At 42.2% G+C, this 13,986-nt stretch overlaps 1 protein-coding gene across 6 annotated transcripts in view; it reads left to right on the top strand.

Annotated features, from left to right (window-relative positions):
* Positions 1-946: 946 nt before the first annotated feature.
* The window catches only part of C1H1orf21 (chromosome 1 C1orf21 homolog), a 191,755-nt gene continuing 178,715 nt past the window's right edge, over positions 947-13,986 (top strand). For all 6 annotated transcript variants that reach the window (XR_004486202.2, XR_004486201.2, XR_007474733.1 and 3 more), the window contains exon 1: positions 947-1,088. Coding sequence is in view for 3 of the 6 variants with exons in the window: in XM_033437961.2 (XP_033293852.1) it covers positions 995-1,088 (94 nt within the window). In the remaining 3 variants the exon portion in view is untranslated. The remainder of the gene's footprint in view (positions 1,089-13,986) is intronic.

Here is a 13,986-nt window from a genome sequence, read left to right as displayed (position 1 = left end):
CAGCCAAAAATAAAATAAATGTATATAAAACAAACAAGTAAAAAAAAAAAAAAAAGATGTACCACAATCTTCATTGCAACACTATTTACAATAGCCAGGGCATGGAAGCAACCTAAATGTCCATTGACAGATGAATGGATAAAGAAGATGTGGCACATACATACAATGGAATATTACTCAGCCATAAAAATGAACAAGATTGAGTTATTGTAATGAGATAGATGGACCTAGAGTCTGTCATACAGTGAAGTAAGTCAGAAAGAGAAAAACAAATACCATATGCTAACGCACATATATGGAATCTAAAAAAAACGGTGCTAATGAACTTAGGGGCAGGACAGGAATAAAGATGCCGACATAGAGAATGGACTTGAGGACACGGGGAGGGGGAAGGTTAAGCTGGGACAAAGTGAGAGAGTGGCATGGGCATATATACACTACCGAATGTAAAATCGATAGCTAATGGGAAGCAGTCGCATAGCACAGGGAGATCAGTTCGGTGCTTTGTGACCACCTAGAGGGGTGGGATAGGGAGGGTGGGAGGGAGACGCAAGAGGGAGGGGATATGGGGATATACGTATACATATAGCTGATTCACTTTGTCATACAGCAGAAACTAACACAACATTGTAAAGCAATTATGTTCCAATAAAGATTAAAAAAAAAAAAAGTCCAGCCACGTGTTGTGCAGGGCACAGGCCTTCTGACCTTGCTTTTCAAGTGGTGGTCAGATGAGAGTGACCCGTGCTGCATTTCCTTCTTCAGCGCCTGGTCGCACCCCAGTCCAGTGGGGTCGGGCGGGAATCACCACGCAGACTGAGACACTGGCTTCGTGTCCCACATTCTGATCTAGCGCTCTCTTCTTGCAGGTGCGCACGTTTTGACCGACTCAGCAAGAAGGTGGATTTTCCTTGTGTCTAAAGAGAAGAAAATGTCCCCGTGTCTGTAGAGATGCTTTGCAGTTCAGCCCGGCTGAAGCTGACCGAATGAGACTATGGGCTGTGCCTCTGCGAAGCATGTTGCCACTGTTCAAAATGAAGAGGAAGCCCAGAAAGGGAAGAACTACCAGAATGGAGACGTGTTTGGTGGTAAGTGCAGTTGAGTTTCATCCTTGGCCCCTCCATCCAGGCCTTTCATGTGAACAATTGCAGTGTTCCTGTGTTCTGTTTGCTGGGGGGCGGGGTGGGGTGCAGGGGTGATGGGGGTTGTGGGTAGAGGGCTGATGAGAGATGATAAAAATCAAGGCAGATCTTTTACATTGGACAGTTTTCATCATAATTTATACCTAGAAGACTTTGAGGAGGATCATGGAGGTTTTATGCAGAGCTCACATTGAAATCAAGCTTTGAAGAACTAGTAGGACATAAACAGGTGCACGGGACAGTGGCCACAGGTGTCCTGGTCCAGAACTGTAGGACTGAGCACATGGAGGTACAAAAGCAGGCAAGGATTTATAATGGAGGGAATGACATGTTTTTTGGAGTTTATTATAAGTTTATAAGGAATTAGTCTTTCTGTGAATTAGAAATTCTCGGTTTCAAAAACACAATTACAGTGAACTTAGAAATCGTCTTTTAACCATCCTGTGATGATTCATAGTGACTTGAGACTATCTAGTGCAGAGGTCACAAACTACCAACCCATGGCCACATCTGGTTTACAAATATATTTTCTTTGGCCCCCAGAGAATTTTAAAATAAAAAAGCAAGGCGGCCTTTAAAAATCAGGATGTTTCACACAAAACCCCAAATTTCTTGAGAAGGTCTGACAACACTGATTTTCCATTTCCTTAGGCAACAGTTGGTGGAACGGGGTAGCAGTTGCCAGTTCAGTCCGAGTATGGCCTCCAGTAAACGGCTGAACCCTCCCCGTGAACGCACATCAGGCCCAGTTCACTCACTGACGTTCCATGCCTGGCCACTTACAGCCTTTTGAGTTTGCCTAATCTTGAGTTTGTCCTTTGGAAGATCAATGATTACCCTGATGCAGGGTGGCTATGGGTTTGTACAAAATTCCAGTTAGTCCAGGCAGATGAAGCAGTTTTTGCTGAATTACTTCAACAATAATACCCAAGACTTGACATTTTCATGGTACTTTTATTCATAAAAGCACCTCTACATCTTTTTTTTTTTTTTTTTTTTTTTACCTCTACATCTCTTATTCAATAAAGAACCTCATTGCAATGATGTTTACATGTCAACAACTCAAGTTGCACTATTCAGTCTCTGTCAAGGAATTCTATTGCGTTTCAATCTCTAGCTTTTGATCCATTGCATTGGTTGTTTCAGTCCCCTGGGGAAGAATTGGGAACAATGTGGAAGGGGTAATGCTCTGTTACAAGTGGACTCATGTATATGGACGGAGGAAGATTTCATTTTGGTTTGTTTTAAGGAGATGTATTTGTTGCCTGGAACAAATTTGCTTCTAGTGGTCACTACCAATAGAAATAAGAACTGTGGAGAAGAGGGACATATGAGCATCTTAATAAAGTAGAATCCAGCTCTTTGAAACCACACCTTCTGGGAAAACAGCTAATGGGAACTACAGTCATTACTGTTACTCTCAAACACTTAACTTTTAAGAGGAAATAATCTAATATCAGGGATTTGTTTAAATTAACTTCTATGTGAGGTTCTGTGTCATTGTCATTTTTGTAATTAGAGCTACCACTTATGGCGCCTTCACCATATGTCAGACACCAAGAAGCATTTACATTCATTTTCATGTTGAATTTTCATAAAAATCCTGTGAAATCTGTACCATCTTAATTTTACAGATTTGGAAGCTGGAGCACAGTGTGACTAACTGATCCAAAGTTACTCAGCTACTAAGTGGTAGAATCAGATGTCTCAGACTCCAAAGTCCACATTTCTTTCTCAATGTCATTTCCTGCTGCCTCCCATCCGTCACTCATTCCTTAACGCGAAAAAGTATTCACTGGCCGGTACACGGTGTGTCAGACCCTTTGCTAAATGCCATGGAGGATACAGAGATAAACCTTGCTTTCTAGGAGTTCGTAAGAGGATGAAGAAGTGTTATGAGGCAGAATAAGCCAAATACCAGAAAAGGAAAAGACATACACATCGTGATAAGAGTCAGAGGGTTGAGAGACTGCCTTAAAAGGTGGGATCAGAGCAGATTTCTTATAGAGGTGACAGCTGACCCTGGCCCTAAAGGACTGGAGAATCTAAACCTGTCGGATGAAGGGTGTAGGAAGGAACTAGATGAGGAAAGCCTAGACGTGATGTGACCCATATTCAAGAATTACAAGTAATCCAGTTCGAATGTAATATAAAATATAAGTGAGAGGGAATTGGGTACAAAACTAAATTAGAGTTATTAAATTATGGAGAATGTGGAATACCAAATTGCAATCTGTAGAAAGGTAACCTTAGATTTGTGAAAGCAAAAACTTAGTGATATTCAGTATATTGTATTAATATTTTGCTTGTCAATGAGACCATCTAACCATTCATTTGCTAATATGGTTACAATTTTTATAGCTAAGAAGGCGTTCTGTTGTTCTAAAGTACCATGTGTAGTTTGCAAATGTTAGCATCTAATAAAGGAGTCTTGTATGAGTCAACTCTTGCTGGGTAATAGACAGCCTCAAGATCTTAGTGGCATTCAGCAATAATCATGTCTTTCTTGATCACGAGTTGCTTGGTCAGCTGGATTGGCTCTGCTCCATGTCTCTCTCAGCTTCCTCCTGGGACCAGTGAGCCAAGGGGGGTATGCTCTTCTTTTGCAAAAGGGTAAAATTATAAGTGATACACATGGTGCCTCTTAAGCTTAGGCTTAGACCTGGCACGCTGTCACTTGTACCCACATTTTACTAGCCAAATCAAGTCACATGAACAGGCTCAAAGACAAGGGGCAGAGAAGTCCATCTGACCACAGCACATTCATGGCAAGGGTATGGATGTAGAGAAGGGTCAAGAATTGGGGCTAATAATTCAGTCTACCCCATGCCTGCCCAGTCATTGCTGTCTGTGTGGCTCCATGCCATAAAGTGCACTCAAGGCCTCTGCCAGCTTCTCTTCATCCTCCTGGTACTCACACTGAAGTTTCATTCACTCCAGCATTCGTCATCTTGTTACTCTCTCTTACATCAGCATTTGCAGGTTTGTGGCATTGTGTTAGATAAAGCAGGAATACAGGGAGGGAGAGAGCTTCATGTACCAGTGCAGGGAGAGTTTTCCTAGCCCTACAGGGTTCTGGGAGTAGAATTGTCAGAATCCATTGTGAACGTCAGTACCAGTATCCTAGATGTTACTGAATGCTAGATTTTGAATATGACAAGAGAAGGTCCTATCTGTTTCTCCACTTGAATTAGTTTGCAAGCAGAAGTCTACAAAATCCCAATAGAACCACAGATGGTCACAGATGAATGGTAGATCTGGCTCACTTTTAGCCATTTGATATCTTTTGTCACCCACTGTTTCAGTGATCTATTATCACATAGCAAAGGACTCCAAACTTAGCAGCACTGATTTATTGTTTTTCCCAATTCTGTGGGGTGGCTAGGGTTCATCTGTTTTTTTTTTTTTTTTTTTTTTGCCTGGGCTCAGCCATGCAGCTGCATTCAGCTGGGAGCTCAGCTGGGCTCGACTGACCACGATGGCTTCAGACCTCTCTCCCTCTGGGTAGTCAAATTTTCATGTGGCAGCTAGCTTCCAAGAGAGGAAGTAGAAGCTTCCAGGCCTCTTAAGACCTGGGTTTGAAAGTACAAGAATGTTATTTGTGCCGTGTTCTGTTGAGCAAAGCAAGTCACAAGACCAACCCAGAGTCAAGGGAGCACAAAGGCTCTCCATCTGTTGAGTCTGTGCCTTTGGGAGGGGAGGAACTGCTGGGAGCTGTCTTTGGAGATGGGTTACCACACCCATTGACAGAGGCAATGAGAACTCATGACCGGATTGTATTCCAACCTGGACAGTTATATTCTGCTTTCTAAATCACGCCTCTCTTTTCCACCGAATAAAATGGCCTCATTCACTTTTCAAAAGCTTAATGCTTGAAAGACGTTATTACCACATGTTGTTGAAGAGTTGACCAAGTCTGTGAAAGGTGGCACATTTGGGGATAGCTCTGAAGTATATGTCTCTGAGTGTGTGTACACACACACATTCGATCCTTTTCCTAAAAGTGTTAATTTAATTTCATAGCTTCTAAGGACATGCTGGGAAGCATTGATAAGCAGTGTGTTTTTACAAATAGTAATTTCCATTTGTATGAAGCATTTTGGTCTCTGTGATATTTTGGTTATTTAGGAGATGATGCCAAAAGCTCAGCTTCCCTCTACACCGGTGCTGAATTGAACCTCAGAGACATATTTTTGGGTGAAGTAGAAAAGGATAGCTTTATTACTTTGCCAGGCAAAGGGGGACACAGCGGGCTCCTGCCTCGGAAAACTATGTGTCCCCACTTAGAGAGGATAGTGAGAAGTTTTATTGTAATGGTTCAAAGAGGGCATGATGAGCTTGTGGACATTCTTCTGATGGGTTGGTGGTGAGGTAAGTAGGAGTCAGCATCATCAACCTTCAGGTTCCAACTTGTCTGGGGTCTACATGCTTGTGGGTAGCTACCATCATTAACTTCTCCCACCTGGAGGGGGTTTCAGTACTTGCAAAACAGCTCAAAGATGTTGTTTGTATCCCTTGATGGGGAGCCAGGACCTTGCCCCAAGGCTGCACTGTTGTTTCTTTTGACTGTTTGTTTCTCCCTGGTCTCGCATCCCCTCCCTTCCCTAATTAACAACTGTTTGACTCTGCCCACTGGGACTCAGGGAAGGTCATGGAGGCTGAACGAAGGCTCCTTCCTGTAATCAAAGAAATGGGGGAAACAGAAAGGCTTTGTGCCCAGGAGCCCCACAGGGCCCTGCTCGGTATCAGAGACCCACCACTCAAAATGTGTGGAACAGAATTGCTATAGAATATTCCACCATTGAGGATTAACTGACAAATGGGCATCTTGACTCCTAGATTTCGTAGACTTCAGGAGATCATTGACAAGGAACTTTATCACGGACGTTGACCTATAGACTTTCTTTCTACTTTAAGTATAGGAGCATAAAAAGTTTCAGATCTAAAGTTGTGTCTCATTTCTGTGGCCCTTTCAGAAGTAAAAGCCGGGCCAGAAGGCACCATCTCCAGATTGGAATTTTCCTTCCCTCAGTGGTTAGGGCAGATGTGAAAAGTGATCAGCATTTCTGCTGAGGTCATTCAGAGGACAACTGAGCAGATTGCCAAGACCAGCTTGCATAAAGTAAGTGACCAACAGGCTCAAGTTATCAGGAACTAGTAAGGCAAGTTCTAAGAAAAGCCAGGTGCTTATTGGATTTCTTTCAACCATCATTCACTTAGACTATTAAAGTAGGTGCACAAAACAGATTCAGGTCTTATTAGGGAAATTTTCATATCCAACCTGAGATCATTATCTCTTCTGCTGCCCATCCCCAAGGGGGGAAACTCTTCAGTTATATTGACTTCCCTATTTGCGTGAAGGTTGCCATCATTCTTCCAGTAATGTAGACTTTAATCTTGCAGAGGCTTTAAACTTGAGGCCTTTGTCTCTCCCAGTTCCCAGACCTGTGAATCTCACTCTCTCCTAGCATCACTTTTCCTACCACCAGCATAGTTTAGGTTGTTATAAGTCCATAACCCAGAATAACGCAGTGTCCTCTGAACTGATGCTCCATTAGTCCTCTTTGTTGTTTGTTTGCTTCTTTGCTTTTGTTTTTAACTCTCAATTTTTTTGCACCCTTGCAGATGGTAGCAAGTTTTTCTGAAGTACTCCTTTGTCGATGTTAATTCTCCTGCACTCAGTTCTTAGACAGTAAAATCCTAAATCCTTAGTGAACATTCAAGACCTCTGACGATGGCTCTTACACACCTTGGCAGCCTTGTTTCATACTCTGTCCCTCATGTTTCCCTGTTCTTCAGCCAGAGGGACAGCTCACCCTGTGACCACTTTGTACGCCTGTGTCCTCCAGGTCAAATACACCATGACCTCTGCTTGGCATGGGCCCTTTCTCCTGCGTTCATCTCTTTAAATCCTGCTCTTTTTCCAAACTTGCATAAAGCTTTCCTAATAACTTCAGAAAGAATCTCTTTCCTGCCATCCCAGAGTATATTTTTACATACTTATGTATTTGGTTTATTTGCTTATATGTTTAATCTCATTATTTGTGTGTGTGTGTCCTTTGTCTTATGAGCTTCAAAAAGCCCCTGGAGGAAGGGACTGTTTGACCTTGAGAGGACGCAGGCTTCCAGGAGCCAGGGCCTGACCATGCCAGCTCCCCTATGATGAGGTGGCCTTGACTGACTAAGGACCAAGACGGTCCTCTTGTTTGTATGTGTCCCCTTAAGTGGAAGTGCTTAGATTATTAGAGTAAATTCTTCTGGAATGGTGGTATATAAAAGAGCAGCAGTAAAGCTTTCTTTCACTTGGGCTCTATATTGCTGTGTGGCTTCAGTTCTGATCTGGTCCTTGGCTACATAAATTGAGAACATATAGCAGGGTGTGTGTGTGTGTGTGTGTGTGTGTGTGTGTGTGTGAGAGAGAGAGAGAGAGAGAGAGAGAGAGAGAGAGAGAGAAAAAGAGATGGCATTATGCCAATCTGTTACCCATCTAAAATACTATAGGGAAAAAGAATACTATAGGGAAAAAGAATACTATAGGGACCAACTTTACAGGTTATGGTGAAGATTAAATGAGAAAATAGATTTATACAGAAATTCAAAGCAGTTGGAAGCAAAGTAATAATTCACTGTTTCTTCCTGTAATAATTTCTGGTTGTGTAAAGTGAAGATTAATTAAAGATGAATTAATCTGTGTTTGTGTTTGTGAGATAGTAGCAGAGAGCATAATGTTTAACTCTCTGCCATCCAGTACAGTAGCCACTGGCCACTTGTGACTATTAAGCATGTGAAATAAGGCTAATCCTAATTGACATGTGCTGTAATGTCACACGCGATTTTGAGGACTTACTATGTTAAAAAAGTATAAAATAGCTCACTAATTTTCTATTGATTGCATGTTGAAAGGATAATATCTTGGATATATTGAGTTAAATAAAATCTATTATCAAAATTAATTTCCCTGGTTTCTTTTTACTTATTTCATGTCACTGCTGGAAATGTTTCAAGTACTTACATAACTCACATTATATTTCTATTGGATACTGCTAGTTTAAGTCATTAGAAGGTAGTGTTGGTGTTGACAGTGTCCTTCCCTTTCAAGTTTCAGTTTTGGAGTTGACTTATTATTGAATCGAAGAGGAGAGGGGTTCAGCTGAGGCAGCAGCCCTCATTTTGTGCTTTGACTCTCCAGGTGGGAGGTGCATGCGGAGCGCAAGACCACGAGCGAGACAGAGATTGGGAGCCAGCCTGGCAGATGAGGTAGAGCAAACTCTAACTTGCTCATCTCTCAATGCTAATTAGTGGTAGTGTCTAGCTGCCTCCCCTGTAGCTTTCCTGCTGGCCTCCAGAAGCTTCTTTTGACTTCTGAAGTTATTTCCCAAAGGTCAAAGAGGACATCTTCCCCTTCCCCCCGTCCTTTTCTTTTTTTCAGTGAGTTGGTAAAGAACCTTAAAAGAGAAGTGTTTGATGGGTGTGTGATCGAGCTGGGTCACAGTCATAAAAGCTGAAAAATATTTAAGTCAAGATGAGTGAGGAACCTGGCCCTGGGTTTAGTCTTTGAAGATTCCAGAAGGTCTTGAGCTGAGCCTCAGAAAGGTCTTACAGGCTTTTAGTACACACGGGGCTAATGAAATGATAGAAGTCAGCCCACCTTGGCCCTGAGTTTCCATCTCACACTTCCGAAAGGAAAGTGCTTAGGCCAGTGTCTGACTCAGAGAAGGTCTCACAGTATCTTAGTTTCATTTTCTGCTTTTAGCTCGTTCCTGGGCCATTCTGATAGGTGCTTATCACTTTGACAGGAAAGAGGAGACAGGCCCAAACCGTGAGCACGTAAGGCAGTGATTGTGAGTTCCCTCCTACCAGCTGGGTTTCTTCCAGCTTCCCCACTTCCTGTGTTGTCTTTGACAAGGAGCCTCGTCAGTGCCTGAGTTTCCTTGTCTACAGTATAGAGATAATAATGGTATCCACCACTCAGAGCTGTGTGGAGGATCAAACCACGGAAAGCACTTAGAGAGATGTCGGGTGTAATTAGCAGTTGAGCATGAGTTGTAAACAGGAGTAGCCTGGCCCAGCCTCTTCCCTTTGGCCCCTTGCCACCTCAGAACAGCCCGCACTGGAATGCCACGTGATGCAGAATTTAATCGAGCTGAGGTAGAGTCAGTCTGAATTTCTGTTTGGAAAAATTTTCTATGACAGAAAGTCTCGAAATGCACTCTACTTTATATATTTAAAGAAAGAAAAATCCAAGTGCTATTTTTCCTTCCCTTGCCAACGGTACCGTGAGCGTGTTCTTTTAATATTATATACAGAGGTAAGCCGAAAAGTAGGCCCGTCTGTCGCTTATGGCTACAAGGCAGCCTGACTGCAGGATGAGGGACTGTCCGAGTTCTCAGATGCCATAGACGGGGATGTGCTGGCAGGGCCCTCGGTGGTGTCACTTCAGTTTTATGTCTTGAGGGTTTCCTTCAATTGCTCCCTTGCCCCTCTAGGTGCCTGGTCTTCTCTGTAGCTGCCTGGAACCCTTCCTCAGGCAGAAAATAGGACTGAATTTGGCCCTGGAGAAGGCAGCAGAGATGCTGCTGGGTGTCTCCCGGTGGCCTGGTACCATCCAGTGGAAGGCACAGAGGACTGGAGCTGTGGGCAAGGCTTGTTCTCTGCTGGGGGAAGTTCTAAAAAAGTGACTCAGCCACAAGAGAGAAGGTAGGAGGGTTTCTGTACCCATAGCACTTCTCCTCAGAGTTATTTTCTCCTGAATGACGTCAAAGAATTCAGAAATTCAAAACAATGTCCTCTTCCTGGAATCCTGGCTGATGTGGCAGAAGGGACCTGTTTTGCCATCAGCACCTGCCAGGTAGCACTTACCTAGCAGCACCTACCTGGTAGCAGGCACCTGCAGTGCACACCTGGCCATACCTGTCTGGTGCTTAGACCTCATTTAGGCCCCAGCTCTCTACAGAGAAGCGCAGTACCTACCTTCTGCACCTGGAGCCTTAAATGTGGCTGTTTCCTTTGCCCCTGAATTGTTAGCTGGCATCAAAAGCACAGACTCACACTTTACAGTTTATAAGGCCTTTTCACGAGCAGTTATAATCCCCACTTGATACAAAAGGAAACTGAAGAGCCCCACCAGTTCACTTAACTGAAAAAGTGGGACTGTGTCTAGAATTAAGGATGCAGACTCTTGAAGAAGGGTGATTCCACTCTCAGGAATAAGATATCTGTCTTTGTCATTAAATCCGAACCCACTGCCAATGCAGGGGACACAGGTTCGTGCCCTGGTCCGGGAAGATCCCCCACGCCGTGGAGCAACTAAGCCCGTGCACCACAACTACTGAGCTTGAGCTCTAGAGCCCGCGAGCCACAACTACTGAAGCCCGCATGCCTAGACACCTAGAGAAAGCCCACGCAGAGCAACAAAGACCCAACGCAGCCAAAAATAATAAATAAATAATTAAAAAATAATACTAACCCACTTTTGCTCAAGTCTTTACGAAGCAATTGTTAACTGGCTGCCTGAGTTCAGCCTCGGCTTTTTTTTTTTTTTTAACATGAGGATGTTGCAAGACTAATGTGTGGTAGTTAGGGCTATTTTCAGTGAACCTGAAGTTCACTTGTGGTGAATGCACAGACCTGGAATCTGACTAATGGGTTTCAAAGCCTGCCTCGGCTACTCACTAACATGTAGTCTTGACAAATTACTAAGGCTCTCCTTGCCTCAGTTTCCCCATCTGTATAGTATGCAGAATACAGTACTAGTACTTACTGCCTTCAGAGGACTTCAGTGTATCAATGAGTGGAAAGCCCTTAGATTAGGACCTGCCACATGATATGCACTGAGTGAAGCCCATTTATTTATTTATTCATTCATTCATTTTTAGCATTTTATAAATTTATTTATTTATTTATATCTGGATGCATTGGGTCTTTGTTGCTGGGTGCAGGCTTTCTCTAGTTGCGGTGAGCGGGGGCTACTCTTCGTTGCAGTGCACAGGCTTCTCATTGTGGTGGCTTCTCTTGTTGTGGAGCATGGGCTCTAGGCACACGGGCTTCAGTAGTTGTGGCATGCAGGCTCAGTAGTTGTGGCTCACGGGCTCTAGAGCACAGGCTCAGTAGTCGTGGCGCACAGGCTTAGTTGCTCCGCGGTATGTGGGATCTTCCCAGGCCAGGGCTCGAACCTTAGTCCCCTGAATTGGCAGGCAGATTCTTTTTTTTTTTTTTAATGTATTTTTTTTAAAATTTATTTTATTTTTGGCTGCGTTGGGTCTTCGTTGCTGCAAGCGGGCTTTCTCTGGTTGCGACGAGCAGGGGCTACTCTTCCTTGCCGTGCTCGGGTTTCTCATTGCAGTGGCTTCTCTTGTTGCAGAGCATAGGCTCTAGGCACGTGGGCTTGAGTAGTGCTCAGTGGCATGTGGGATCTTCCCGGACCAGGGCTCTTACCCATGTCCCCTGCATTGGCAGGCAGATTCTTAACCACTGCGCCACCAGGGAAGTCTGGCAGGCAGATTCTTAACCACTGCACCACCAGGAAAATCCCAAGTCCATTTATCATCATCATCATCATCATCATCATCATCATCATCATCATCTGGCCCTAGTTTCCCTTGACTGTGCTGGGGAAAAAGCATAACCAGTCTGTTGCAGATGTGGCATTCTCCAAACTTTAAAAGTTTATTGATTGTCTACATAATACTTAGCTCTCTATTTTGTATTTTAGAATATTTGTGTCCCTGTGATTTGTTCTTTCTCTGTTTTGACCTAGACCAGCCTATGTTCTGTGTAAAATGTGAGTGTGTATGTGTCTTTAAATCAAAAGACTAAAGTATATGAATAAGAGTGGTGAATATAATATGCCTTATCGCTATAAAAGTGTGGTTTAAAAAATAGTACCAACATAGAAGTTAGCAAACATATTTTCATTTATCAAACATTAATTTGTGTGTGTGTTGTATTTTTGTATATGGTGTGATCAGCATTTTCCTAGTCTTGGGTTTATCATGTACAGTGAGGATGTTTATAAAAGGAAGGACATTTCTTTGTGAAGCACTGGGAGAGGCCAAGAGGCAACAGACACAGATTGTCATTGGATAAATGCATTCATAGCTAACTGAAATAAAAAGATGCACCAATTAGATACTATTTCAATTGATGTTTTATTCTTTATTCATATTCAACTCTATTTTATTCTTTAAAATATGAATCATTTATAGAATTTATATGAACTTATATTCATAAGTATAATATTAAAAATTGAATTTCTAACTCATCCCTTCATACTAGAGTTTTCCAGATGAATCTAAAGGTTGAACTGTAAAATATGAAACCATAAAAGTACTATAAAAAATGAATGTTTTTATAATCTTAGGTTGCAAAATGTCTTCATAATGCCACAAAACCCAACGCCCTAAAAGAAATAGTTGACTACATAAAATTTTTAAATCTCTGCCTGGCAACAAACACACCACCCGCCATGAACTGAGTTAAAAGACAAATGTCAAAGTGAGTGAGAGTAATATCTGTAACACAAATAGGGTTAAAATGACTAGTATAAAAAGACTAAAATCTATTTAAAAATTTCCTTAAAATCTATAAGGAAAGAACTAATAACTCCAATTGAAAAATGGATGAAATTTGTGACCAGGCAATTGAAAAGAAAAAATTTAAAAGGCCAATAAACATACAGAAAGATATTCAACTTCTTAGCAATCAAACAAACCACACCAAAACCCAAAGCAAAACAAAGCATTTGTCAGCACTCACATTGGCAGGAACAGGCATCTGTCTCGTGCTGTAACTGGGAATGTCAAACCAGAACAATTTTTCTGGGGCACCGAATGGTAATATATAATATGTAAAATTTAAATGAGCGCAGCCTTTGCCCCAGCAGCCCCACTTCTAGGAATTTATCATAAGGAGATAATTGGACAAGCATGCAAATGGCTATGCTCAAGGGTCTTTCTCACTGATGAAACATATATGGAATGCAGCCATTAAGGATTAAGGTACTCTATTTATTGAGATGGAAAGAGGTCTATAACATGTCGGTAAAGGGTTTTACACAGCATATCTTGTTTGTAAATTTTATATGTTTAAAATATATGTAAAATTCTGTGCAAGTTCATAAAAGAAGTGTTTGGAAGACTGTTTACCAAAGCGTTAACAATGGCAAGCTCTCTATTGTGGAGGTTCAGGTGATGCTTAATGCCTTTTTTTGTATTTTCCTGTATGATTTAACTCTTTTGTGGCTAACATTTATCATTAATACAGCCATTTATTTTGATAAATATAATTTTATGTTCCCATCTTCTGAAGGCCTTCAGTTGTGCTTTCAGGGTAATGTGAACTCTATCCCACAGGAGAGAGCTCTATCACTGGAAATAGCCCCAGGGCAACAGGGATTGAACAATAGTCTTGTTTGTCCAGGTAAATAGAGTCTGATCAGTGGTGCTTGTTGGTTTCATTTAAAACCTAGCAGTTCGTTCAGTCCTCGAAGTGCTTAGTATCTCCTGTGGCTTCGACAGGGTGCGAGGCACTGAGGCTATAAAGATGGATTAAATCTGGTCCCTTTCTTTTAGGAACTGATAATGATGCAACAGATGGGCATCTCAACAAAAAATGTCAGTGTCCTATGATGATAATGCAAAAGGGTCTCTTATCTTAGGAGTAGGAAAAGACTCATAAAGAGGATGATTGCAATTATACTCCAGTAAAGATGTTACAAAAAAAGAGGATGATTAAGGCCTCAGCTGGGTCTCAAACGATGAAAAACAGACAAAGGAACAGAGGTGTGGCAGGAGTTTCAGGCTGAGAGACAGTGAAAAGGCTCAGAGGTACATTATGCATCAGGCAT

This window comes from Orcinus orca, chromosome 1 (assembly GCF_937001465.1).
Source record: "Orcinus orca chromosome 1, mOrcOrc1.1, whole genome shotgun sequence".
Taxonomy (NCBI): Eukaryota; Metazoa; Chordata; class Mammalia; order Artiodactyla; family Delphinidae; genus Orcinus; species Orcinus orca.
Note: the sequence above shows the minus strand (reverse complement) of the source record. Positions and strands in the feature narration are given on the sequence as shown.